The sequence below is a fragment of the Uranotaenia lowii genome, chromosome 2 (genome assembly GCF_029784155.1).
Source record: "Uranotaenia lowii strain MFRU-FL chromosome 2, ASM2978415v1, whole genome shotgun sequence".
Lineage (NCBI taxonomy): Eukaryota > Metazoa > Arthropoda > Insecta > Diptera > Culicidae > Uranotaenia > Uranotaenia lowii.
The window spans coordinates 284,874,484-284,900,256 of NC_073692.1; the positions used below are offsets into that span (position 1 = coordinate 284,874,484).

At 39.3% G+C, this 25,773-nt stretch overlaps 2 protein-coding genes across 13 annotated transcripts in view; one reads left to right on the forward strand and one right to left on the reverse strand.

The window, feature by feature from the left end:
- The window catches only part of LOC129748243 (mucin-2-like), a 578,750-nt gene that overhangs the window by 294,668 nt on the left and 258,309 nt on the right, over window positions 1–25,773 (reverse strand). The window lies entirely within an intron of this gene.
- Window positions 8,858–11,002, forward strand: LOC129742742 (uncharacterized). Its single transcript, XM_055734685.1, has one exon. The coding sequence runs from the start codon at window positions 8,858–8,860 to the stop codon at window positions 11,000–11,002; it is 2,145 nt and encodes a 714-aa protein (XP_055590660.1).

Below are 25,773 nucleotides of genomic sequence, written 5' to 3' on the forward strand. Positions count from 1 at the left end.
GTGCAAATAGGCACCCGTCGAAATGTGGAAAATCACCGACAGCGGAAGAGGCAGCGAGTCCGACTTTTCCAGGAGAAAAAGCGCCGCCTGGAGGAGGAGGAGCTCGGGGAGCTGGAGCAGCTGCATCGTTTCCAAGAAACGCGAAAGTTCTATCAGAAACTCAACGCATCCCGCAAAGGCTTCGTGCCGCAAGCCGAAATGTGCCGGGATAAGGACGGGGGTATCCTGACGGACAATCGTGAGGTGATCAAAAGGTCACTTCGATGAACAACTGAACGGCGCACATGCAGGAGATCAAGACGGTGGGGGAAGGTAGATCACCGGCGTAGCCAACGACGAAGACGAGCCACTCCCAACGATGAGTGAAGTTGAGGAAGCCATTCGCCAGCTGAATAGAAACAAGTCGGCTGGGAAGGATGGCATCGCAGCTGAACTCATCAAAATGGGCCCGTACAGGTTGGCCGATTGCCTACACCGGTTGATAATCCGGATCTGGGACATAGAACAGCTACCGGAGGAGTGGAAGTAGGGGGTAATATGCCCCATCTACAAGAAGGGCAAATTGGACTGTGAGAACTACCGAGCGATCACTGTCCTCAATGCCGCCTACAAAGTGTTGTCCCGAATCCTACTCCGCCGCCTAACGCCACAAGCAAACAGATTCGTGGGAAGTCATCAGGCCGGCTTCATGGAGGGACGGTCTACGACGGACCAGATATTTACATTACGGCAAATCCTCCAAAAATGCCGGGAACACCAAGTCCCTACGCACCATCTATTCATCGACTTCAAAGCCGCATACGACACGATCGACTGTAACGAGCTATGGAAAATCATGGACGAGAACGGCTTTTCCGGGAAGCTGATCTGACTGATCAAGGCGACGATGGATGGAACGCAGTGCTGTGTGCAGATATCGGGTGAATTGTCGAGTTCATTCAAATCGCGCAGGGGCCTTCGACAAGGCGATGGTCTATCCTGCATGATGTTCAACGTGGCGCTAGAAGGTGTTATTCGACGAGCGGTGGGCGAAATGCGGGGCACGATTTTCAACAGATCCAGTCAACTTATCTGCTTTGCCGATGACATTGATATAGTCGGCAGATCATCTGCGGCGGTGGAGGAGATCTACCGCAAACTGAAACGCGAAGCAGGAAGGATTGGGTTGATGATTAATACGTCCAAGACGAAGTACATGCTGGTCTGCGGATCCGAGACCGACCGAACCCGCTTGTCCAGTAATAACAAGGTCACGATCGACGGCGACGAGCTGGAGATAGTCGAAGACTTTGTCTATCTCGGCTCACTGGTGACCGCAGACAATGACACCAGCCGTGAGATCCGGAGGCGAATTATCAACGGAAGTCGTGCCTACTATGGACTCCACAAGCAACTGCGGTCGAGAAGACTTAGCCCTCGCACGAAGTGTAACCTGTATACGACGCTCATTAGACCGGTTGTTCTCTACGGGCACGAGACATGGATATTGCTCGAGGAGGACCTGCGTACACTAGGAGTATTCGAGCGACGATTGTTAAGAACCATCTTTGGCGGCGTACAGGAGAACGGAGTGTGGAGGCGAAGGATGAACCATGAGCTCGCGCGACTCTACGGCGAACCCAGTATCCAGAAGGTTGTTAAGGCTGGCCGGATACGCTGGGCGGGACATGTTGTGAGAATGCCGGACGACTGTCCTGCAAAACAGGTGTTCGCTACGGATCCGGTAGGAACAAGACGAGCGGGGGCGCAACGAGCGAGGTGGTTAGACCAAGTGGAGCGTGATCTATGGTATGGTTATGGTATGGTTATGGTATGGTTATGGTATGGTTATGGTATGGTTATGGTATGGTTATGGTATGGTTATGGTATGGTTATGGTATGGTTATGGTATGGTTATGGTATGGTTATGGTATGGTTATGGTATGGTTATGGTATGGTTATGGTATGGTTATGGTATGGTTATGGTATGGTTATGGTATGGTTATGGTATGGTTATGGTATGGTTATGGTATGGTTATGGTATGGTTATGGTATGGTTATGGTATGGTTATGGTATGGTTATGGTATGGTTATGGTATGGTTATGGTATGGTTATGGTATGGTTATGGTATGGTTATGGTATGGTTATGGTATGGTTATGGTATGGTTATGGTATGGTTATGGTATGGTTATGGTATGGATATGGTATGGTTATGGTATGGATATGGTATGGTTATGGTATGGTTATGGTATGGTTATGGTATGGTTATGGTATGGTTATGGTATGGTTATGGTATGGTTATGGTATGGTTATGGTATGGTTATGGTATGGTTATGGTATGGTTATGGTATGGTTATGGTATGGTTATGGTATGGTTATGGTATGGTTATGGTATGGTTATGGTATGGTTATGGTATGGTTATGGTATGGTTATGGTATGGTTATGGTATGGTTATGGTTTGGTTATGGTATGGTTATGGTATGGTTATGGTATGGTTATGGTATGGTTATGGTATGGTTATGGTATGGTTATGGTATGGTTATGGTATGGTTATGGTATGGTTATGGTATGGTTATGGTATGGTTATGGTATGGTTATGGTATGGTTATGGTATGGTTATGGTATGGTTATGGTATGGTTATGGTATGGTTATGGTATGGTTATGGTATGGTTATGGTATGGTTATGGTATGGTTATGGTATGGTTATGGTATGGTTATGGTATGGTTATGGTATGGTTATGGTATGGTTATGGTATGGTTATGGTATGGTTATGGTATGGTTATGGTATGGTTATGGTATGGTTATGGTATGGTTATGGTATGGTTATGGTATGGTTATGGTATGGTTATGGTATGGTTATGGTATGGTTATGGTATGATTATTCAAATTTATTCACTGTTTGACACAGTGTAAGTTGCCCTATTTTGAACTCTTTAAGCGATGGACCCATGTGTTTGGCATAAATGGACGGGAGTTTTATGTTTTTCAGAAAGTTTATTTATGGTTTAAGATCTTATTTGTCAGTTTGAATGACGATTGTGAAATTTTTATTCGCCGTTATTGATAGATTAACAAAAATAACCGGGATGATTTTCATTTTCAGCTTTGAACCTACAGTACCTTTAGTTCCGAATTGGTTCTTTCTATTTGACTCAGAATTAAAATATCGAAAAAAAGGTCGATTTTACAAACAATTACAAAAAAACATTAACTATTCAATATCTAATAAAATATGTTAATGAAAAAGTTCAACATCTTCTTAAAAAATGAAGACGCGTTGTGGATATTTCAAACATGTTCGCCTCTAGTCTGTATTGTCAACAGCATGATAATGAGAACTTTTTTGTGTTTACTTGTATTTAGCTGATGTGTTTAAAATTTACAAAAACACGTTTAAAACTTTCAGCGTAGGTTCTAAATTATTCCCTTATTAAAATTCGCACTTTAATTGACTGGTTAATATTGAAACAAATGTTTCGGTAATGACAGTTCAAAAAAAAACCTTATGGTAGACAATTTCCTATTTTTGTTTCCTGTAGAAAGACTGTAGAAAGACTCCAGATTTTTTCAAATATTTTCCGTTATTTGAAGAAAAAATAGATAGTTTAAGGGGGGGGGGGGGGGGGGGGTAGGGTCTAACACTTTCAAAAAATCGATTTTTTTTATTTTTTTATTTTCTTATTGTAAAACATTTCAAGAATGTTGTGTCAAATTTTCAAGTCAATTGAAGCAAAACTGTAGAAGTTATAGGCCTTTATCTCCTCCTATCTAATACTGCAAGAAAGCAAGAGCAGAAACTTTAAACGCGTTTTTCTCGAAAGCACATTCGGACATCGTCATTTGAAAACTACTTATCCGATTCTTTTCAAATTTGGAACATATTTTCTACATACAAAATACCAGACCCCAACGTTTTTCTTTTTTGATTTTTTTACTTTGGGGAGATTTTAGAGGTGAAAAATGGCAGATTTTTTAGTGCAAAATCGTAGTTTTTACTTCAAACAGCCACAAAAATTTCATAAAAATATTTTTAAGTAAAATAAAAACGTTGGGGTCCAGAAAAACATCTACTAAAAATATTTTGCTCTGATTTTTTGACTTCAGATGATTCTGTGCTGAGATACAGTGTCCACCGCAAATCCTGTTTTCTAAAAGGCATCCTCGAAAATGCTCCGTCACCGGCCCATTTTTCAATATTTTTCTACGAAAAAATTACTAAATATTCTTTTAACAATGCTTTGTATAATGCAAAAATTTTGAATACATTTGTTTAAACGATAGCTCTAACAAAAAAATCGTGAAAATGGTGTTTTTTTATACCCGTTAGACCCTACCCCCCCTTAATAGCATGTTTTTATCTTAACTTTTATTTCTAAAATGCTGGACTTAGTAGGCTTTGGTCGAACATGACGGTTGGGTTTTTTTTCTGGCAAAAAATGTTCAGTCTTCAAATAGTAAAACTTGAATTAAATGAAAAATGTTTTAACTAAAGAATAAGGCAAACTCGTTCCATTATTTAGTTAGTAAAAGCACAAAATCGGTATCCTGAGGGATTCCATTGATTGCGGTAGACGCTTCCTGATACTCCAAAAAGCAAATGCAAATGTAAAGTTGCTCACAAAACTACAGTTATACAACATTTTTATAATTATTCTTAGTATTGTTTTTTTTTTATTTTGAAATTATTGTACTCTATGCCTGATTCTAAGATGCACAAAAAAACATTGATGAATTGTGAACGTAGATTATGCATTTAAGTGTTAATTTGGTAGCTTATATGGATTCTAAATATTTATTGGTATTCTTCATCAGATTCATGAAAATATTCTTTTCTTCTAATATACTTAATCCTCCGAAACATACATAGGTATAAAACAAGTTAGATACTGTATTACCTGAATGTAAGAAGTCGACGTTTAGTTTGCTTGATCTTAAGTAATTGCCATTAAAATAGCAGCACAATAGAAATGTTAAAAGCTAAGTTCGAGAACGTAATCCTGTCGCTAAAATACACAACTGAATAGTTGATTTAAAATATGTGAAATTTCAAAATCAAAGTTTTAAAAACGTTTCGTTGAAATATCCACCAAGGGTTTATTTATTTTACATTTATATACATTTTAACGATAGCAAAACACATTCGTCGGAAGTTTGGAAAATGTTTTAAATACGTACATATATGAGGCAAGAGTTAGAAACACGTCAATTAATTAAAAGAACAGTCTTTAAAAACATTTTTTGAGAATAAATAAAATTATCTTTAGTTTCAAAGGAATTTGAAATCTTTAATCTGATTGTATTGCATACAGTACAGAGTTTTGAGCTCGCTTAAATTTTAAGCATTATTCGTTCATAAAATTACATTATTCGTTCTTGAAATTAAAAAATAGCACAGGAGTAATAGAAAGCGAAATAAGTAGGCAAAATGAAGTCAAATTTTAAATTAAATTTCTTTTAAATTGCGAATTGAAGGAGATTCGTTAGAAAATATCTAGGAGCATAGGAGGTGTAGAAAAAACCTTCATAGCTTTTCATAGCTGAAGGTACCAACGTATCTCTACTTCTGACTTTTCAAAAATTACTTATGGGGTATGCAGGAGCAAGAGCTTGCTAGCTGAATTAAAGGAGTATCTTACTAGAAATCCTTCCTTTTACCACTATTGATTACTAGGACGTGGCCGGCGCCATTATTGATGATTTTGAAAAGGGTTTTGTGCACTGAGAATGTACAGCTAATCCCAAGCACCATTCTTTTGGACTTTGCACAATACTGATGGCCTCGATCAATCACGGAGTAGCAACCATTGGCGATGTTGTATTTATTCAGCTCAGCCACGCCAGCGATCGTAAAGCACGAAGTGCTTGCATAAAATTGATAGTTCTGTTATTTCTGACTCAATGATTTAAGGTGGGTATTAGAAGTCAAATAAACTATACTAAGTTAACTGCTATATCTTTAAATGCCTCTCACTAATTTTGATGTCTGTTTTACCACCGAAGAGGCAGTCAATTTTTTTAAAACTTGAATTTTCAATGTTTCATAAGAGTTTCATTTGACGGCAGCTAACGGTATGATATTTAACATGTTGGAAGATTGAACTTTCTTTTTATTTATAGGAGTATCTCAAATGTATGCCAGTGAAATGAATTATTCAAAATTTTCGGCATTTCAGCACCAAAATTGTCTCTATAGCTCCAAAGAAAGGACAATATTGTGGTTTTACTTAGTAAAGCCCCTTTGAATAACATTTCGCTCACAGTTTTTCTAGATCCAAACACTCAACCTACACAAACAGCATTAATTATTGAACAAACTTGTATAACAAAATTAACTTTCCTCAACTGATCTTTCTTACAAAAAATATTTAATTAAAGAGAATGCTACAATTACAAAACGGACACGGTTTTCTCCCAAACAAGTTTACCGATGTTTAAAAAATAAACTTCTTGTACAACTACCTTCATATAGGAGCACAAATCTCACATATTTCATTATCAATTTCGACATAACAAATTGTGATGCTGTTGAGGGTTCAGCGAAAGAAGATTCTAAACAATTCTAATCGGAGTCGAGATAAGCCGTATTGGCTGTGGTTTATTGACCATGTTATTTACTGATGCCACAAGCTCAAAGCGAAACAGTCTGTGGCAAGAGCTCAACAACTAAATCCTGATCATCAAACCGGCTCGATTTAGCGATTACTGAAGGTTTCCATCATCATCATCATCCGAATACAGGCACGATTTTGCATTCACGCTCTCCGGGGTAGATTTTTGTTTATACATAACTACTACCTACTTTTAAATGTTAACCTGTTTACTGAAACAAGTTTCAGTTATTTTTTCACCCCTCGCTCAGAGCTATTAGTTTGTCTAGACTGACGAAGTTGTTGGAAGAACTGGCAAATCTCGGTTGTTCTGGCTAAATTATTGCGGTTTTGGATCCAGTTGTCTTTGGATGAAAAATTCTGCGATTGAGCTTAGGCTTGATATTTATCGAACGTCTACTTTTGCTTTTTGAATTTGATTTGCAGCAGTGAATATTTCAATTTTTTAAATCAATATTGATTGATTTCTTAAAAATCGTTGTTGCTATATATATTATTTTTATCCACGATTGCAGAAAACTAAACAAAACATTTGCTAAGATTACCTTCATTTGCTACTCAGAAAGTTTTTCGATCAAACAAATAGTTTTCAAGAAACGCGCATTCATAACAGTCTTGTTTCTAAATGAACTAAGCTTTATATTTAGTACGCAGATTTTAAAACAATAACCTTAATATCTGTGTGACGAACGTCTCGGACGTGTCAACGCACCTTAATCCAACACACACTTACACAATTTAAAACATACCGTAGCGTACCTTTATTCTAAATGTCGAAAAACAGATCGATGTAAACCACTTCCTCTTGCAAAGTCTTTATGACAAAGCGTGTCTTAAGTTCGTTCGCGATTATTGTAATCGATAGAAATTTACGGATTTAGAGGATTAAGCTGTGCTGTGGTTGCAGATACTCTTTCAAGCGAACAATCATTGGTAGTAGAGCATAGGTAACTAGAGTTTAAAATATATATTACACCTTGAAAAGACATTTAGAAAATCCGTAATTTATAGGTTAGAGGTGATTCTCGACCACATTTCGTAGCATACCCTGTTATTCCGGACACTAAAGTGACCACTCTTCACAAAAGGTAACTGAAAAACAAAGAAGGAATTTGAAAAAGAAATAATAGTTTGTTTCCGAATGATAGGTGAAAAGAGTTAAAAACAACATAATCATACCCAGCTCAAATTCGAAGGAATTAACTAAAACACAAACGTAAGTTAAACTTTTATTATATAAATCTTATTACTAAACAAACCGGATTATATGTACCACAGGAATTTTTTAACCGATCAGCGGAATAAATCAAATCGGTTCAACAAATCGGAACATATTGTTTTTTTTCTTGTTCTATCCAGAACAATTTAAAAAATTCGTTTTCGAGCTGGAGATTCATCTTACCGGAATGGGCAGGAAGAATAAGAAGAATCGTTCAAAAAATCACAACTGCACTGTTTGCCACAATGAGGACACCAGCAGGATGGTGCAGTGTGATAAGTGCCACAACTGGAATCATTTTGAGTGCGCAGGAGTGTCAGAGGATGTCGAGAACCGTTCTTGGTACTGCCACGCTTGTATACCGAATAATCCTGCTTCTGCGAAATCAAAAAGTAACGTTCGGATTAATAGCAAACAAACGGAATGTGCTGGAGACTACCCTAACGGAGAACCGACTAATTTGGAATCTACGGCAAATTCATCGTCGTCTGTCAACTCGTACAGCACGCCACAGCGTTGCCATAAACAACCGCCTAATATATCGGAGGAAGTCGAATTGCAGCTCCGTTTGTTGGAAGAACGAAAAACTTTGGAAACCAAGTACTTGGAGCAACGATTCGAAATTCTCATGAGGGCTGCCAGAAGTTCTTCTATGCCAACTGAAGAACCCTCATCACTAGGTATTCCAAATCATCATTCGTCACCAGTTGAACAACCGCATTATCCGCTCGAACAACCGCATCATCCGGTCGAACAATCGCACCACCCAATGCCTGGATCAATGGCTGGTTTCGATCCCATGTTACTGAATCGCAGCCAAGTAACAGCTCGTCAAGCTGTTTCAAAGAAGTTACCCTCGTTTAGTGGTGATCCGGAAAAATGGCCGCTTTTTTTGGCTACTTTCGAAAGTTCGACAAAATGTGCGGTTATACAGCGGAGGAAAATATTCTGCGTTTACAACGTTGCCTTGGAGGGAAGGCTAAAGACTCTGTACGAAGCCAATTACTACATCCTTCAAATGTGGACAGTGTGATTGCAACTCTGAAAATGCTCTATGGACGTCCAGAGTACATCATCAACACTCTGATTCAAAAGGTACGGTCTTTACCGGCACCGAAAGAGGATAAGCTTGAAAGTCTTGTTGACTTTTCGATTGCAGTTCGTAATTTGGTAGCTACAGTGAAGGCCTGCAAATTGGATGATCACCTTTACAATGTATCTTTGCGGCAAGAATTGGTAGAGCGTTTGCCATTTATGATAAAATTAACCTGGGGTGTTCATATACAAAATATCGAACGAGTTACACTCGATGATTTCAGTGATTGGTTGTATAGTTTGGCACAGGCAGCCAGCGCCGTAAACGTTAAACCTCACCCGACTATTTCTGAACCTAAACGAAAGGGACGCAAAGAAGACGGTTTTCTATATGCTCATCGGGAACCATTTCCAACACCAGAACCACAGGTGTTAACATCCAAGAATGACGGTTGTGTAATCTGTCAGCAAAACTGCGGAGCTGTAGAAAAATGCTCAGTATTTACACAAATGAATGTATCATCTCGTTGGGCAGCCCAGAGAAATTTGAGTTTGTGCAGGCGTTGTTTAAAGATACACGGTGCTTATTGTAGACGTAACGTGTGTTGCGGCGTGAATGGTTGTACTCGCAAACACCACCCACTGCTGCACAATGACACTTCTTCTAAACCACAACTTGTCGCTCCCAATCCCGAACCACAGCCTGTCGCTCCCAATTCCGAACCACAACCTGGAACATCAAGCAGCCATGTCGTAGAGATGAACCTCAACACACATCGCAGTACATATCAGCAAATTTTGTTCCGCTACGTTCCTGTGGTTCTATATAACAATGACATCGAAATCCATACCCATGCTTTCTTAGATGATGGATCGTCGTTAACGCTTCTCGAAGAAGACTTAGCTGAAGAACTCCAGTTGGAAGGGATCTCCAGCCCGTTATGCCTTCACTGGACAGCTGATACTTATCGATACGAAGATGCATCTCGATTGGTTTCGGTACAAATCTCCAGTGTTTTGAATCCGGCAAATAAAATCAGGTTGTCTGAAGTCCACACAGTGAAGCAGTTGAAACTCCCACCACAATCACTCGATTTTAATGAGATGACTAAGCAGTATCACCACTTGCAAGGTCTTCCAATCAATTCCTACCATAATGCCCGTCCGAGGATCCTGATTGGTATAAACAACGTCAGAGTTACACATTCTCTCGACAGTAGAGAAGGTAAGATTGACCAACCAGTAGCAGCAAAGACACGACTGGGTTGGGTTCTCTTCGGTAGAAATTCTGGTTCCCCACAAACAGCAAACGATATGTTCCAATCTAACTTTCACGTCGGCACCCAATCTGAAAATAATGATTGTGATCTCCATAACGTCGTTAAGTATTTTTTTACTTTCGAGAGCTTGGGAATAGCTAAATCAGAGCAACTGCCTATGTCCAAAGAAGAAGAACGAGCGTTCGAAATGATGCGTTCCCAGATAACGTTTCGTGATGGGCGATATGAAATGGGACTGCTTTGGAAATACGAAGACGTGCGTACGCCAGATACTAAGTACACAGCCATGAAACGCTTTCACTGTTTGGAAAGAAGGATGAGGCGTGACCCACTACTAGCAGAAGCTCTTAGAACGATGATTAAAGATTATGTTAAAAAAAGATATGCCCGCAAGCTGACTGAAGCTGCAGCTAATATTCCCCGAAAACGTAAATGGTACCTCCCAATGTTTCCTGTATTCAACCCAAACAAGCCCGGCAAACTCCGCATCGTGTGGGATGCCGCCGCAGCTACAAACGGTATTTCGCATAATTCTCTCCTCTTGAAAGGACCCGATCAATTAACGGAATTACCAGCTGTGTTGTACAAATTTCGCGAGCACCTGGTGGCCATCGGAGGAGACATTCGCGAGATGTTTCACCAGGTGCTCATCAAGGAGGACGATCAACACTGCCAACGATTCTTATGGCGCGAACACGAGCACCAAGAAAACCCGGATGTTTACGTTCTTTGCGTGATGTCATTTGGAGCTACATGTTCTCCCAGCTGTGCGATTTTCGTAAAAAACGAAAATGCCGATCGCTTTCGCACACACTATCCAGCAGCTGTTGACGCAATCAAAGGTCATTATGTCGATGATATGCTCTTGTCCGTATAAACGGAAGAAGAAGCTATAAAAATAGCTAAAGAAGTCCACTTTATACATTCAAGTGGTAGCTTTGAGATGCGGAACTGGATTTCAAATTCATCCAGTGTACTCGCAGCTTTGGGAGCAAACCCGTGTTAGAAAAAAATCTCGATATCGCTACTGAGGTAGCTAACGAAAAAGTTCTCGGAATGTGGTGGGCAACTAAATCCGATATATTTTCTTACAAGGTCTTTTCCAAAAGAAATGAAAAAATATTGCTTCAGGGAAACCGTCCAACCAAAAGAGAGTTGTTGAGTACAATAATGACAATCTACGATCCTCTTGGACTCGTTGCACATTATCTCATGTTCGTTAAAATCCTTCTACAAGATGTATGGAGGACAGGTATCAGCTGGGATGATCCTATTGGTGCTAGCGAATTCGAAAAATGGAAAGCTTGGTTAAAATTTCTACCTAATCTTGAGTCGTTGGAAATTCCAAGGTGCTATCGACTCAAAACATCTATCAGCTCTAGCAACATAGTTCAGCTTCACACGTTCGTGGACGCCAGCGAGAATGGCATTGCTGCCGTTTGCTATTTTCGATTCGACGAGCACGGAGTAGTAGAAACCTCGTTAATTACAGCAAAAAGTCGCGTAGCGCCGTTGAAATTTGTTTCCATCCCTCGTTTGGAATTGCAAGCTGCTGTTGTTGGATGTCGTTTGGCTAAATGCGTCGAGAAAGGTCACACTTACAAAATTTCGAAACGGTATTTCTGGACAGATGCCCGCGACGTACTTTTCTGGTTACGATCTGATCATCGTCGCTACTCCGCATTTGTTGCGAATCGTGTCAGTGAGTTGCTGGAAGAAACTGACCTCAACGAATGGAAATGGGTGCCAACCAAGCTGAATGTCGCTGATGAAGCTACCAAATGGAAGTGCGCACCAAGTTTCGATGGAACCAGTCGTTGGTTTCGTGGTCCTCAATTCCTTTTAGAACCAGAGAACCAACAATGCCAGAATTGACTTCGACGAAAGAAGAACTTCGTCCTTCCAAATCTTGTTTCCTACACCACATCAGCTCCTACAACGATGGGTGGGTAATACTTCCCTCAAGGTATTCCGATTGGGAAAAGTGGTTACGTGTCACAGCATATGTACAGCGGTATCCTGAAAACATTAGGAAGTATAAATCTGGCCAATGTATAACTGGTCCCGCCACTGGTGAGGAGCTGGCAAAGGCTGCCAATTACTTATACCGGAACGCACAACGTGAGTATTACAGCGACGAGTGGAATATTTTGAAATCGAAAGGTGATATTCCTAAATCCAGTTCGTTGTATAAAATTGAACCATATTTAGATGAATTCGAAGTTATGCGAACTCGTGGACGTTTGAGCGCATTAAAAGGTTTATATGAGGCTTTTAAACACCCAGTAATACTTCCCGGAAAACATCGATTAACGCTTCTCTTGATCCATAAAATACATTGCAAATTCCGTCATCAAATGCATCAAGCAGTAATTAATGAGGTTCGAAGTAAATACTATGTTCCTAGAATTCGCTCAGTGTATAATAATGTTAAAAAATACTGCCAATTTTGCAAAAATCGTATGTCAAAACCAACACCACCCCGAATGTCGGACCTTCCTCCAGCTCGGGTTGCCGCGTATGTTCGACCCTTCTCCTTCATGGGTGTTGACTATTTTGGTCCAATGCTGGTGGCTGTTGGTCGTCGCGTGGAAAAGCGATGGGGTGTGTTAGCTACGTGCCTTACAACTCGCGGAGTTCACATAGAAATAGCACATTCACTTACAACTTCTTCTTGTATTATGGCAATCCGAAATGTAATAGCTAGACGAGGTGTGCCTGTGGAAATAATAAGCGATCGAGGCACGAACTTTATTGGAGCAAGTAAGGAGCTAAAGATGGCCTTGGATGGAGTAAATCAGCAGGAATTGATCGCTGAGTTTTCATCGGAGGATACTAAGTGGACGTTTAACCCTCCGGCTTCACCCCACATGGGAGGGAGTTGGGAACGGCTCATCCAATCAGCAAAAAGAGTTTTATCAGTCATCTTACCAACACAACGTCTCCCGTCAGATGAAGTTTTGCGGAACGCATTGATAGAAGTTGAAAATATTCTTAATTCACGACCGCTGACCTACGTCCCTATCGACAACGAATCGGAACCAGCTCTTACTCCCAACAGTTTTCTTCAAAATTCTTCTACTGGGTGCAAACCTCTAGTGCAGTTCGCCGACAGCGGTAAAGCTCTTCGTAAAACTTGGATGGTGTCTCAAGCGATAGCAAATGCTTTCTGGAAACGTTGGGTGGCAGAGTATCTTCCAGAAATAACTCGCAGAAGTAAATGGTTTTCAGAAGTAGACCCTATTAAAAAGGGTGATATTGTCGTCGTGGTAGATCCTGAGTCACCGAGAAACTGTTGGCCCAAAGGTCGGGTGATCGACACGAAGTTAGCGGTTGATGGTCAAGTACGTTCAGCAGTGGTGCAAACAATGAATGGAATTCTGGAAAGACCGGCTCTGAAACTTGCTGTTTTGGATATCGGTGCAAACGATAGTGACCCAGAAGGGTCTGGTCACCGGGGGGACTGTGACGAACGTCTCGGACGTGTCAACGCACCTTAATCCAACACACACTTACACAATTTAAAACATACCGTAGCGTACCTTTATTCTAAATGTCGAAAAACAGATCGATGTAAACCACTTCCTCTTGCAAAGTCTTTATGACAAAGCGTGTCTTAAGTTCGTTCGCGATTGTTGTAATCGATAGAAATTTACGGATTTAGAGGATTAAGCTGTGCTGTGGTTGCAGATACTCTTTCAAGCGAACAATCATTGGTAGTAGAGCATAGGTAACTAGAGTTTAAAATATATATTACACCTTGAAAAGACATTTAGAAAATCCGTAATTTATAGGTTAGAGGTGATTCTTGACCACATTTCGTAGCATACCCTGTTATTCCGGACACTAAAGTGACCACTCTTCACAAAAGGTAACTGAAAAACAAAGAAGGAATTTGAAAAAGAAATAATAGTTTGTTTCCGAATGATAGGTGAAAAGAGTTAAAAACAACATAATCATACCCAGCTCAAATTCGAAGGAATTAACTAAAACACAAACGTAAGTTAAACTTTTATTATATAAATCTTATTACTAAACAAACCGGATTATATGTACCACAGGAATTTTTTAACCGATCAGCGGAATAAATCAAATCGGTTCAACAAATCGGAACATATTGTTTTTTTTCTTGTTCTATTCAGAACAATCTGTGAAGAACGGAACAGAAAAAAAAAACAAAGTTTCAAGTGAGAAATAGACGAAAGTTTAAAAAAAAATCTTTAAACCGTTTTTCTCGATTCTATGATTTTACATATGGGTCATCTTACCCAGATTTATCAATTTATCAGCAAAATTGAAGAAAGATTATATTTATCATGGGTCTTGGGTTCGAAAGCAAAATTATTTGAGCTATTTTGGATACATTCCGCACCACCTTTTTCTAATATAATTTGATTTATTCATCGAAATTACGCTAGCCTTAAAGTTACATGAAACTGTTGCGCAAGGTCAAGAAAGTGTGTTTTTATTTAAGAAAATTGTGAAATTCATGTTAATTGCAATCAATAATGAGCTTAATGTTCAGGCAAAAGTGCAAAAACAATGATGACAAGTTCTTTTTTTTACCTAGCATCAGCGCATAGGGAAATTGAACTGGGTGCCAAAAATTGGGGAATATGCACAGAACAACATGTTCTTTTTTTTTTGTTTGTGGGCTTTTTGTAGATCCAAAACGTATTTCCCAATAAAATCCGCCTTTCGTTGGGTGCTTTCACATGAATGTAAACAAAAGTGTCAACGCTTTATATAAGAGGCGTATCCCGATCCAACATCGATATTAACTGGGCTTTTGAATTTTAATTGCAGTATGAAATAATCACACTTTTAATAATAATTCTTCTTGAGGTAAAATAAATAAATTAAGAATCTCAAATTTTAAAAACGGTCTCATTACTCGCTTCAATATCGTAAAGGAAAATCTTGATGACACCTCTGATTCAGTTCATCATAGTATTGCTCAAAAGTTGGTATCAAAACAAAGTGAACGAAAAAAAAACTGCATGAATACTTTTTTTTATGCAATTTAAATTGTTAGCGTATGGCAACACGACCTAAGCATAGCCCATTCGTAAATCAAACAAATCAGCAAAAAATATTTCGGCATCATGCGGTAAGCTGAGCTCTTCCGTGGGTTTTTTTTTAACCTATTAGTACGAATCTACAGAAATGACATACTTTTAAAATAAATTTTCACCAAGATACAAACATTACCCAAAATGTGATTCAAACATTTAACATTTTTACTATAATAGATTTAAGTGACAGATTAGATGATTTCAATGAGTTTTCATGATCGGTTTTTACTTTCGATCAACGTAATCAACGTAAGTTTGAAACAAACTTAGTACCTGGGTTTATTTAAAATAAATAAACACGGGCTATGGCACATGCTGCTACAGTGGTTTTGCGAAAATTGAACATTCACGCAGGAATCAAGTTTCAATCGAAACGCTCTGCATCAATGAAGAATTTTTTTTGTAGGTCAACAGTTTTTTCAACAGTTTCGTCACATTACGTACTCTTCCGGTCTTCAAACTGTGTGCTGGCAGTTTGAATCAATATAAAACTAAGATAATTGATATTGACTGTTTAATAAACTTTTGTTTGAAAATCATCAAATTTAAATCTAAATTTTTGAAAGATATTGATTTTATTTACATGTTCGGTTATCAGCGTTCCAGATTTTTTCTAGAACGTATACAGGCCGGACAATTTCGGGAAAATTTTCCAATCAAAATACTGGCCAATATCCGGGCAAATCTGAAAAATTTTCAAGCATTTAAAAAGTGCATTAGAAAAATAATCAAAAATATCATGTCAAATGTCAATTTAGTATCGAACACATTAGCAACGTTGAAATATGATTTGAAGCTTCAATTGAATTGTAGATGAGTCTTTTGTTGAAAAAAAAAAACTCTAAAAAATCGCTTTTGAACTCAAAAATCAAAGCTTACCATAACTAAATTTTAGTATTTTTTCTCCAATTTTGAAAATAATGTTAACAAATCCGAGCAATATCCGTGCAGTTTTCCACACAAACCGGGCATCCGTGCCGGGACGGGATTTACTCGATTTGTAAACTGGAAATCCGGGCAAGCCCGGGATAGAACCGGCCAATCTGGAATGCTTAGGTTATCTTACTAAGAGAGATTTCTATGAATGTTTAAGCTATTCTACTTAAAAATTGTGTGTAATAAAACTATGTAGGCATATGTTCAAAACCTTTGAAACCAAAATCGTTTCTTCGCTTGCCAGAAAACCCCATACCCATTTTCAGCTCATTAAGTTAACTCTAAGAGGTCGCTGAACAACAACTTAAATGTATGGGATTTTTACTAACTAAACTGCAAAACCCACTTTTTCAACGCTAACTTTTATTCACATGCATAGATTATTCTAAAAATTAGATTTTCTAAATATATATTCTTAATACATAATGTCAATCTCAAAGGTGAGCGGTAAAAAATCCTTCTTGTTTTACCTCCTTTCTTCGCTTAATAACTTTTCTGTGGTAACTTGTTTCATCTTACTTGAAGACCGTAAGATGAAACAACATGACAGGTGTGAAAAAAAGTATAGATTAAGAACCAATGCATGTGCTAGAACAAATTATGTCAAATCTTCATACAAATTTGAGACTCGTTGACCGACCCTTTAGAGTAATCCAAGTAGCCTTAAAATTGGCAAAAGGCCTTAAGGTGGGCCAAAGTTCGGTTTTAGCGCCCAAGGTTTGGATTACGATGCATCGTCGTATGAACAAATGAAAATACATCAGCTGAACAACCGAAAGCAAAAATGCACATTTATGGCGATTTCAATCAACGCAACGCAGACTTTATTTTGGATGATGACAATGAAGCTATTCTACTTCCAGTCGTAGGCGAGAACGAAACGTTACAATGAATATTCGGAAAAGCTTCTATTTTAGGCTTAAATAAAGTGAATCGTGTTAAGAATAGTAACACTAATAATCTTGATCTACTATTTACTAACTGCACAGAAGACTTTTGCGTAAACGAATCGGTTGATCCACTATGAAAAAATGAAGCTTTTCACAAAGCGATCGAATACTCGCTCTTTATCCATAACAGTGTCAAACCTCGCGACTGGGAGTACGAGGAGATGCCAGGCTATCAGAATTCGAACTTCGAACTTTTGAAACAAGAACTCATTAATACAGAGTGGTCAAGTGTATTGCAGAATGAAGGAAATGTTACAACAGAAAAAACCTTTTATAACATGATGATTAATCTAATAAACAGTTATGTACCTTCAAAATTTATAAGACGGTCCTACAGTTCTAAACAACCTGTCTGGTATAACAAATAATGGAAAAACTTACAAAATAGGAAGCAAAAGTCTCATAAAGTCTACAGAGGTGATAGAAGTGTAACAAATCATCAAAATTATATAAATTAATGCATCCAGCTCAATTCATGTATAAAAAGTAGTTTTGTAAAATACAATCAGAATATTGAAAAAGAAATTAATCAAAACCCAAAAGCGTTCTATGGCTATACTAGAACGCAGATGAAAAATTTAAACTTTCCTACCCAGTTGACTTTAGACGGAAACATTGGAAATAATCCACTGGAAATTTCTAACTTATTTGCAACTTTATTTCAAGAAGTGTACATTACTTTTATTGAGATAGACCGAGATAGAGAATACTTTTCAGTCAATCCAGATTAAGCTTGTGACATTCAAGTCAATGAAATTGATTACAATAATGTTTTCAAAGGACTTAGAAAACTTGATGCCTTTAAAGAAGCAGGGCCTGATGGACTTCCCCCATGTTTCCTCTTCTGATTCTTGTCGTTAAATATGTCGTTAAATTATAGAAAAGTACCCAAATTCTTTTTTCTGTTTGGAAAAAAATATTTTTTAATTCCAATTTTCAAGTCCGGAAAAAAATCAGATATACGAAATTGTAGAGGAATAGCTATTTCGTCTTGCATTTCCAAACTCTTTGAATCAATAATAAATGAAAAAAATTATCAACAAGTAAAAAATATTATAACGAATAAACAACACGGTTTCTTGAAAGGACGCTCTATAGCATCAAATCTTCTCGAATTCGTTACATATGTTATCAATTCTATGAGCAAAGGCTTTCATGTTGAATCTATTTATACCGACTTTAGCAAAGCCTTTGATCGCATTGACGTACCCCTTTAAATCTTCAAATTAAAAAAAAATTACTTCCATCCAAATCTCCTTTCTTGGTTACAATCATACTTAACCGATCGTTCGTTTCCTAAACGAATAATCCAAATCTCTAGTTGTAACCTCTAGTGTGCCTCAGGGGTCTTATTTAGGACCACTCCTTTTTATACTGTTCGTTAATGTCATTTCCTTTATTCTAAAACGGATTGAATACCTTATACAGTAATACCTCGATATAAAGCAACGAAAATTTTTTTTTCGTTGCTTTATATCGAATTTACGTTGTATCGAAACACTACTTAATATAGTCCTTTGGAGCATCAATAGTGAACAAGTTAGATGCAACATTTATATAACATCACACTGAATCAATTTTTTATGTAATGCATTGTAATATATGCCGATGATATTAAACTTTTTCTGAAAATAAAAACAACCGAAGATGTTGAAACATTTCAAAACGAAATCAATGTTTTCTTCAAATGGTGCAACAAAAGTTTACTACAATTGAATGTTAAAAAATGCAACTAGCAGAAAACAAAATAAGGCAGCCAACCAGTACAAAAATGCAAAATTGTAAGAGATCTCGGCGTCATACTGGATTCGAAACTCCCGTTTGTAGAACATCAAACCAATATTATCAATAAAGCAAATTGCATGCTAGGATTTGTAAAACGTTTCAGCAAACACTTTCAAGACCCATACACCATAAAATCATTTTATATATGAGGCCCTGTAACATTCCCTTATGTTACAGCCCGCTCAGTCACAAGGACTCTTCAAAAAGACACCCAGGGTCGGCTCACTAGCCCAAGTAAAAACTCAGAGTTAGAGTGCCGGAACCAAACCATTTATTAGGCTAACTTTACTTTTTGGCACTTTCCCTGAATCTCTAACCTGCGCTTGTTCCCTAACTGGTTTTCCAATGATAGACTTACGTTTTAGTGTGTGGTGTGTCGTGTAAGGGCCCGTCGATGCGCGCTGCTCCTCGCCTTGGCTCTCTGCTGCTTGGTCTTCTACCACCGTCCGTGGTCACCGCGGGTAAGACCACCCACGCTCTACCCGGGAATTCGGTACCTCGGTGCCCAACTCCAGACTTCGAAAGGATTTGTGTGCACCGATTCTACAACCACGGTACCTCATGGATCCTCCTACGGCCTTGGTCCTGTGACAGTCGACTCGGTTTACCAGCTCGATTCTGCCCAATAGAAGGATTCCCGGATCCTGGCTTTCAATCCCTTCTGTTTACGTTTCTGGACCCGATAGATCTTGGCGCTATCGCGGTCCCAGTCTCAACGTGCAAATTGAGGGCTCTGCTTAATAACGGTTCAATTCAGTGTGGTAAAGTAACTGAACCTCGTGGAATAACCCAACACGGAGAACCGGTACCTCAACCTGGATTCGGTCAATTTGGATAGTTTTTCCGGCTGTGCCCGATAGTAATTGGCGCTATCGTGGCTTCAGCCTCGGTTTAACACTCGGATTATCACGACGGGTAAAGACGTCCCGTTTAACCGCGCGAGACACTTTTACAAAATTACAACTTTCGGCACTGCAGCTTATATTTTTGGGTGTTAGCTGCCTCGAGGTCTCGATCCAAGTGGAAGAGAAAGTTGCTCAACGCTATTTTCCCTCCTCCTGGATTTTCCTCCCGACTCGTCTAAACTGCTTTTAGACGAATCCTGGAGTTTTCAGGGGTGTGTTTTGTAAGTGTTGTGTTGTAAAAGGCTGTTAACAATTCCTGTTCAGTGTATTGTGTATTTTTTTAATTGTGCCGTTCTCCTGCTCAGTTTGTAGCTACTCTTTTGAAATTTCACTTTTTTTATTTATTTATTTATTTATTTATTTATTTATGGAAGTTTTAATAACGGTTTTAATTTGTATATATGCTGTGAAATTTCCTTAAAACTACCCCATACTCCTAACAAAATAAATGATTTGGTCAGCTCCCCTGGGTGCACCTTTGCTAGCGTGGCCGTAACATAGTGAACGGTCACAGCCCTTGGAGCCAAAGGGGTATAAGTGCATAAAAGTTTATTTCGAGAAAACACGCTTTAAAGTTGTTGTGTTTGGTCATTTTCCATATATTTTTCGAAAATTCGTATTTTGCTCTCAAACATAAAATTATGTAAAAAAAATCGAAAAATCTGAAAAATTCTCTTAATATAGTAAGAAACATGAAAAACCGTTTGGCATCATTAACTCAAAATCGACCATTTTGTCACTTACACCCCTTTGGCTCTGAGGGCCTCATATCATATGTTCGTTCGATATGGAGTATTGTAGCATCTTACGGAATCCTTATTCAAATATTCACAAGCAACGTCTCGAATCTGTTCAAAAACAATTTTTGTTAAATGCGCTACGTAAAATAAATTGGACCACTTTTCCTCTCCCATTGTATGAATCTCGTTGTAACCTTATTGATATAGAACCTCTTAGTAAACGAAGAGAATTGTCTCCAATTGCATTTGTATTTGAATTACTTTCAACACTCAATTTTACGCTCCCTCTGGTACATTAAGGAATAAACATTTATTCCACATTAAACTTTACGACAAAGACTATCCAAAACATCAACCTATTAATCAAATGATGTATAAATACAATTCATAAAGTGAAGTTGTAGACGTAACATTGAACAAAACACAATTAAAAAAGGCATTTGAAATAACTTCATACAACAACAAAACAATAGCTTATATTAGTTTTAAGTTTTGTAGTCTACAAAGTTTGACTTAATAAATAAATAAATTTTTGGATCACCATACTGCACATGTGAAGGGTGATACGGTCAAAATTTGGTGAAGGGAAAACGCGTGTAAATCGGTGAAATCGTTTATTTAAAAAATCAAATGAAATTTCTTTTTCAAGTTTAATTAGTATTAAATTCAGGAAAAATATTCAGTTAGGCTTCCGCTTATCCAAATCCGAATGACCGGGCCTTACGCTTAACCCCTGCCATCAAATTTTGTACAGCCACCTTGTCCACCTTCTTCGCCGCAGAAAGCCAGTTTTCCTTGAACTGCTGCTCGTCCTTAGCAGTTTTTTGATCTTCTCTAAGTTCCGCTTGACAATAGCCCAGTATTTCTCAATTGGGCGGAGCTCTGGCGTGTTGTAAGGGTTTTTGTCCTTGGGAACCACCTGCACGTTGTTGGCGGCGTACCACTCCATGGCCTTTTTACCGTAATGGCAAGATGCCAAATCCGGCCAAAACAGTACGGAACAACCGTGTTTCTTCAGGAAAGGCAGCAGACGTTTATTCAAACACTCTTTCACGTAAATTTTTTGGTTGGCAGTCCCGGAAGCTATGAAAATGCTGCTTTTCAAGCCACAGGTACAGATGGCTTGCCAAACCAAATATTTCTTCGCGAATTTTGACAGTTTCATGTGCTTGAAAATATCTGCTACTATTCCCCTTCCTTTTGCCGTATAAAACTCCTGTTCCGGAAGCTGCTTGTAGTTGGCTTTGACGTAGGTTTCGTCGTCCGTTGCCACGCAAAGTCAAACTTTGTCAGCATCGTCGTGTACAGCCTCCGGGATCGCACTTTGGCCGTCGTATTTTGTTTATTCGCGATTTGTAGTCACTACCTCGATAGTCCGACTAGTCGATAGTCCGGCTCGTTTTTTGGCTCGATGCATAATAAAAAAATTTCCCTTTACCATTTATTTTGACTGGTCAGTGGTCGCGGTCCGAATAGGTATATTCAATTTGAGGGTCCTTCTAGTGTTTAATAACTATCCGTGGTACAAAATGTTCACGCATGCATAAACATATAAAAAGAGTAAAATGTTTTACAGTTATTTCATCTAACTAAAAGTGGATTGATACATCATGATTCTAAAGCCAAACTTTCAAAATATCGACTGCTGTACTGTTAAGATTGTTATTTGTTTAAATAAACTCATTTTTTTCCATGTCTATAGTTGCAAGCGATACGGAATTAACTTGAGAGTGCAGAAGAAAAATAAAAACAAAACAATCCAAGGCGTCCGTAACTTATCAAAAGTTTTATCTTCAGTTCAATTTTAACCATGGATGAAGACAAAGACTGGCACCAAGATACCTAGCAATATTTAAGATGGGTAAACTTATTTTCCCTCTGTTTACAACCCCTTCCAAACAGCATCCGAGCCTATCGCTATCAAGTCACTGAACTTTTCCCAAACAAAGTAGGTACCTACTATCTGTCCACTGTTTTGTCAGTGTTTATCTTCTCAGTTTCCATTGATATAATTTCATTCACCCGCGGGGCTCCAGCCTACTTCTTTTTATCTATTTGGTTGCATCTTCTTCTCCACTCGTCACGTAGTCATTAATTTTTATTCGCAATGACTTTATCGTTCCCTGGCTCTCTCTCGTCTTTCTTTCTCTCTCAGGCCTCCACTTTGCACAAATTGCGACCCTAAACTGGAAACAACATCTCGCCTTTTTCACCCTCTTCTTCCTGCGCCGCCGATGAGAAATACTTCAAACAATTGCCGCCCATGAAAGACAACAAGTAGAAAGAATGAACGTAGTGAAAGAAACAAATCCATAAAGCACTTCGCAGGCACGGCTTAAATTAGTTTATCCGTTGTTATCTGTGGATTGCAATCGAGAAAGAGTAATTTTTTTAAGGGAAGAAAAAAAGTGTAAGAAAGGTGGAACAATATGAGTAGTTCACGTTACAGTGTGTTCCTTTGATATTAATACTCTGAATAGACTTTCAAGGATGTTTCCGAAATGTTTTGATTTTATTGATCAAAATGCATCTTTTATATGATTGAACACTATTTTCTTCTTGATTTTTTTTTCAAGTGTGATATATGTTACATTAATTTTGAACTCTACCCTAGGTTTGTAAAGTGCCCCGAATGATCGACCTTTGGAAAAAGTTATGCGCTGCAGGCTCAAATTGATCCTAGGCCTAGTACAAGGTCCCACGCCAAATTTGGGCCAGATCGGTCCACGGGAAGAGGTCGCTCAATAAGCCTAAATTTTGTATGGGTTTGTGCCCCAAATTTGAATGGAAAATTTAAAACCTGTTGCAGGCTTAAATTGGTCCTAGGCCTAGTACAAGATCCCAGGCAAAATTTGGGTCAGATTGGATAACGGGAACGAGCCTGTATGAGATTTTGAGACATTTGGTTCGGGAGGAACATGAAAACCCATTTTTTCATCAATAACTTTGATCAATTTGGATAGTTTACTTTTAAATATGAATTTTCTTTAAGTTTAAGTTATGACAAATATTTGATCCGAAGACTGCATTTTAATAAAAGTAAAGATAAAAAAGTTATTAGGCTTAAAAAATGAGATAACATTTTTAAGGGTGGTAGTCATAACTGTTCACTCAATTTTGCATTTGGCATGCATTTTACATTTAGTGCTCCAGTGGTGGTTGGTGGTTGCTTTGGTCACATGTTAACTGAGTTATGGGGCTCCGTACGCATTTTTTCTACATGTCAGGGGTATTCGGGACCCAAAACAGCAACATCACGACGGTCCTCCTGCGAGATAGGGGGTTAGCTGCTGGCCTTACAAGCAACGAACAATGAACATCAAATTTCGAATGGAAATCGGTAAAGACCCACGCGACGAAAAGGGACCAGCGTTTGGAAACTTGGAACATCGACTGCCTATCTCAAAATTTCATGGGCAGTACCCACGTGCTCTCCAACGAATTGAACAGCCGCAAATTCGACATCGTAGCGCTGCAGGAGGTAACGTTCCAAGATGGTCATGACATCTACCAGAGCTGCGGCAACAGCTTTTATAGTGACAAGGAAGATGAAGAAGCGCGTGATCGGGTGGTGGCCAATCCACTTACGAATGTGCCGATTGAGAATTAAGGGTCGGTTCTTTAACATAAGCATCATCAACATGCACAGCCCTCACCTCGAAAGTACCGGTTACGACAGAGACGAATTCTACGCGCATCTGGAGCGTGAATACGACCGCTGCCCAAAACATGATATCAAGATCATCATCGGGGGTTTTAACGCTCAAGTCGGCCAGGAGGAGGAATTCAAACCGACAATTGGAAGATTCACTGAGCACCAGCTGTTGGAACACCATCAACACAGCCATCAACAGCGTTGCGGAGAACGTTATCGGACATGTGGAACAAACTCAACGGAACGACTGGTTGGGAGAGGATTTAAGGAGGGAGGTGAGCGAAGAGAGAGCCGCACGGGCGGCAGTGATACAAAGAAGCATCCGTTGAAATGTGGAAAATCACCGACAGCGGAAAAGGCAGTGAGTCCGAATTTTCCATGAGAAAAGGCACCGCCTGGAGGAGGAGGAGCTCGAGGAACTGGAGCTGCTGCATCGTTCCCAAGAAACACAAAAGTTCTTTCAGAAACTTAACGCATCCCACGTGCCACAAGCTGAAAGGTGCCGGGATAAGGACAGAGGCATCCTGACTGAAAATCGGGAGAAGATCAAAAGGTGGAAGCAGCTCTTCGATGAACACCTGAACGGCGCACATGCATCAGATCAAGACGGTGGTCAAAGATACATCGCCGGCGTAACCAACGACGAGGTGGAGCCATTCCCAACGATGAGTGAACTGAACTCATCGAAATGGGCCCGGACAAGTTGGCCTATTGCCTACAACGGTTGATGGTCCGAATCTGGGACACAGAACAGCTACCGGAGAAGTAGAAAGAGGGGATAATATGCCTCACTTACAAGAAGGGCGACAAATTGGACTGTGAGAACTACCTAGCGATCACTGTCCTAAATGTCGCCTACAAAGTGTTGTCCCGAATCCTACTAACCCTAACGCCACAATCAAACAGATTCGTGGCAAGTCATCAGACCGGCTTCATGGAGGGACGTCCAACGACGGACCCGATCTTCACACTACGGCAAATCCTCCGAAAATACTGTGAACACCAAGTTCCTACGCACCATCTATTCATGGACTTCAAAGCCGCATACGACACGATCTACCGTGACGAGTTATGGAAAATCATGGACGAGAACGGCTTCTCCGGGAAGCTGACCAGACTGACAAAAGCACTGTTAGATGGAACGCAGTGCTGTGTGCGGATTACGGGTGAATAACCGAGTTCATTTGAATCGCGCAAGGAGCTTCAATAAGGCGATGGTCTATCCCGCATGATGTTCAACGTGGCGCTAGAAGGTGTTATTCGACGAGCGGTGGGCGAAATGCGGGGCACGATTTTTAACAGATCCAGTCAACCTATTTGTCTTGCCGATGACATTGACATAGTCAGCAGATCATCTGCAGCGGTAGAAGAGATCTACCGTAAACTGAAACGCGAAGCAGGAAGGATTGGGTTGATGATAAATACGCCCAATTCGAAGCGGATCCTACGGATCCGAGACCAACCAAACTCGCTGGTCCAGTAATAACAAGGTCTCGATCTACGGAGATAGGCGAAGACTTTGTCTATCTCGATTTACTGATGACCGCAGACAATGATACCAGCCATGATATCCAGCGGCGAATGATCAATAGAAGTCTTGCC

What these genes read in the sequence shown, in the direction of transcription:
- LOC129742742 (XM_055734685.1), top strand. Translation starts at nt 8,858, where the DNA reads ATGCTCTATGGACGTCCAGAGTACATCATCAACACTCTGATTCAAAAG.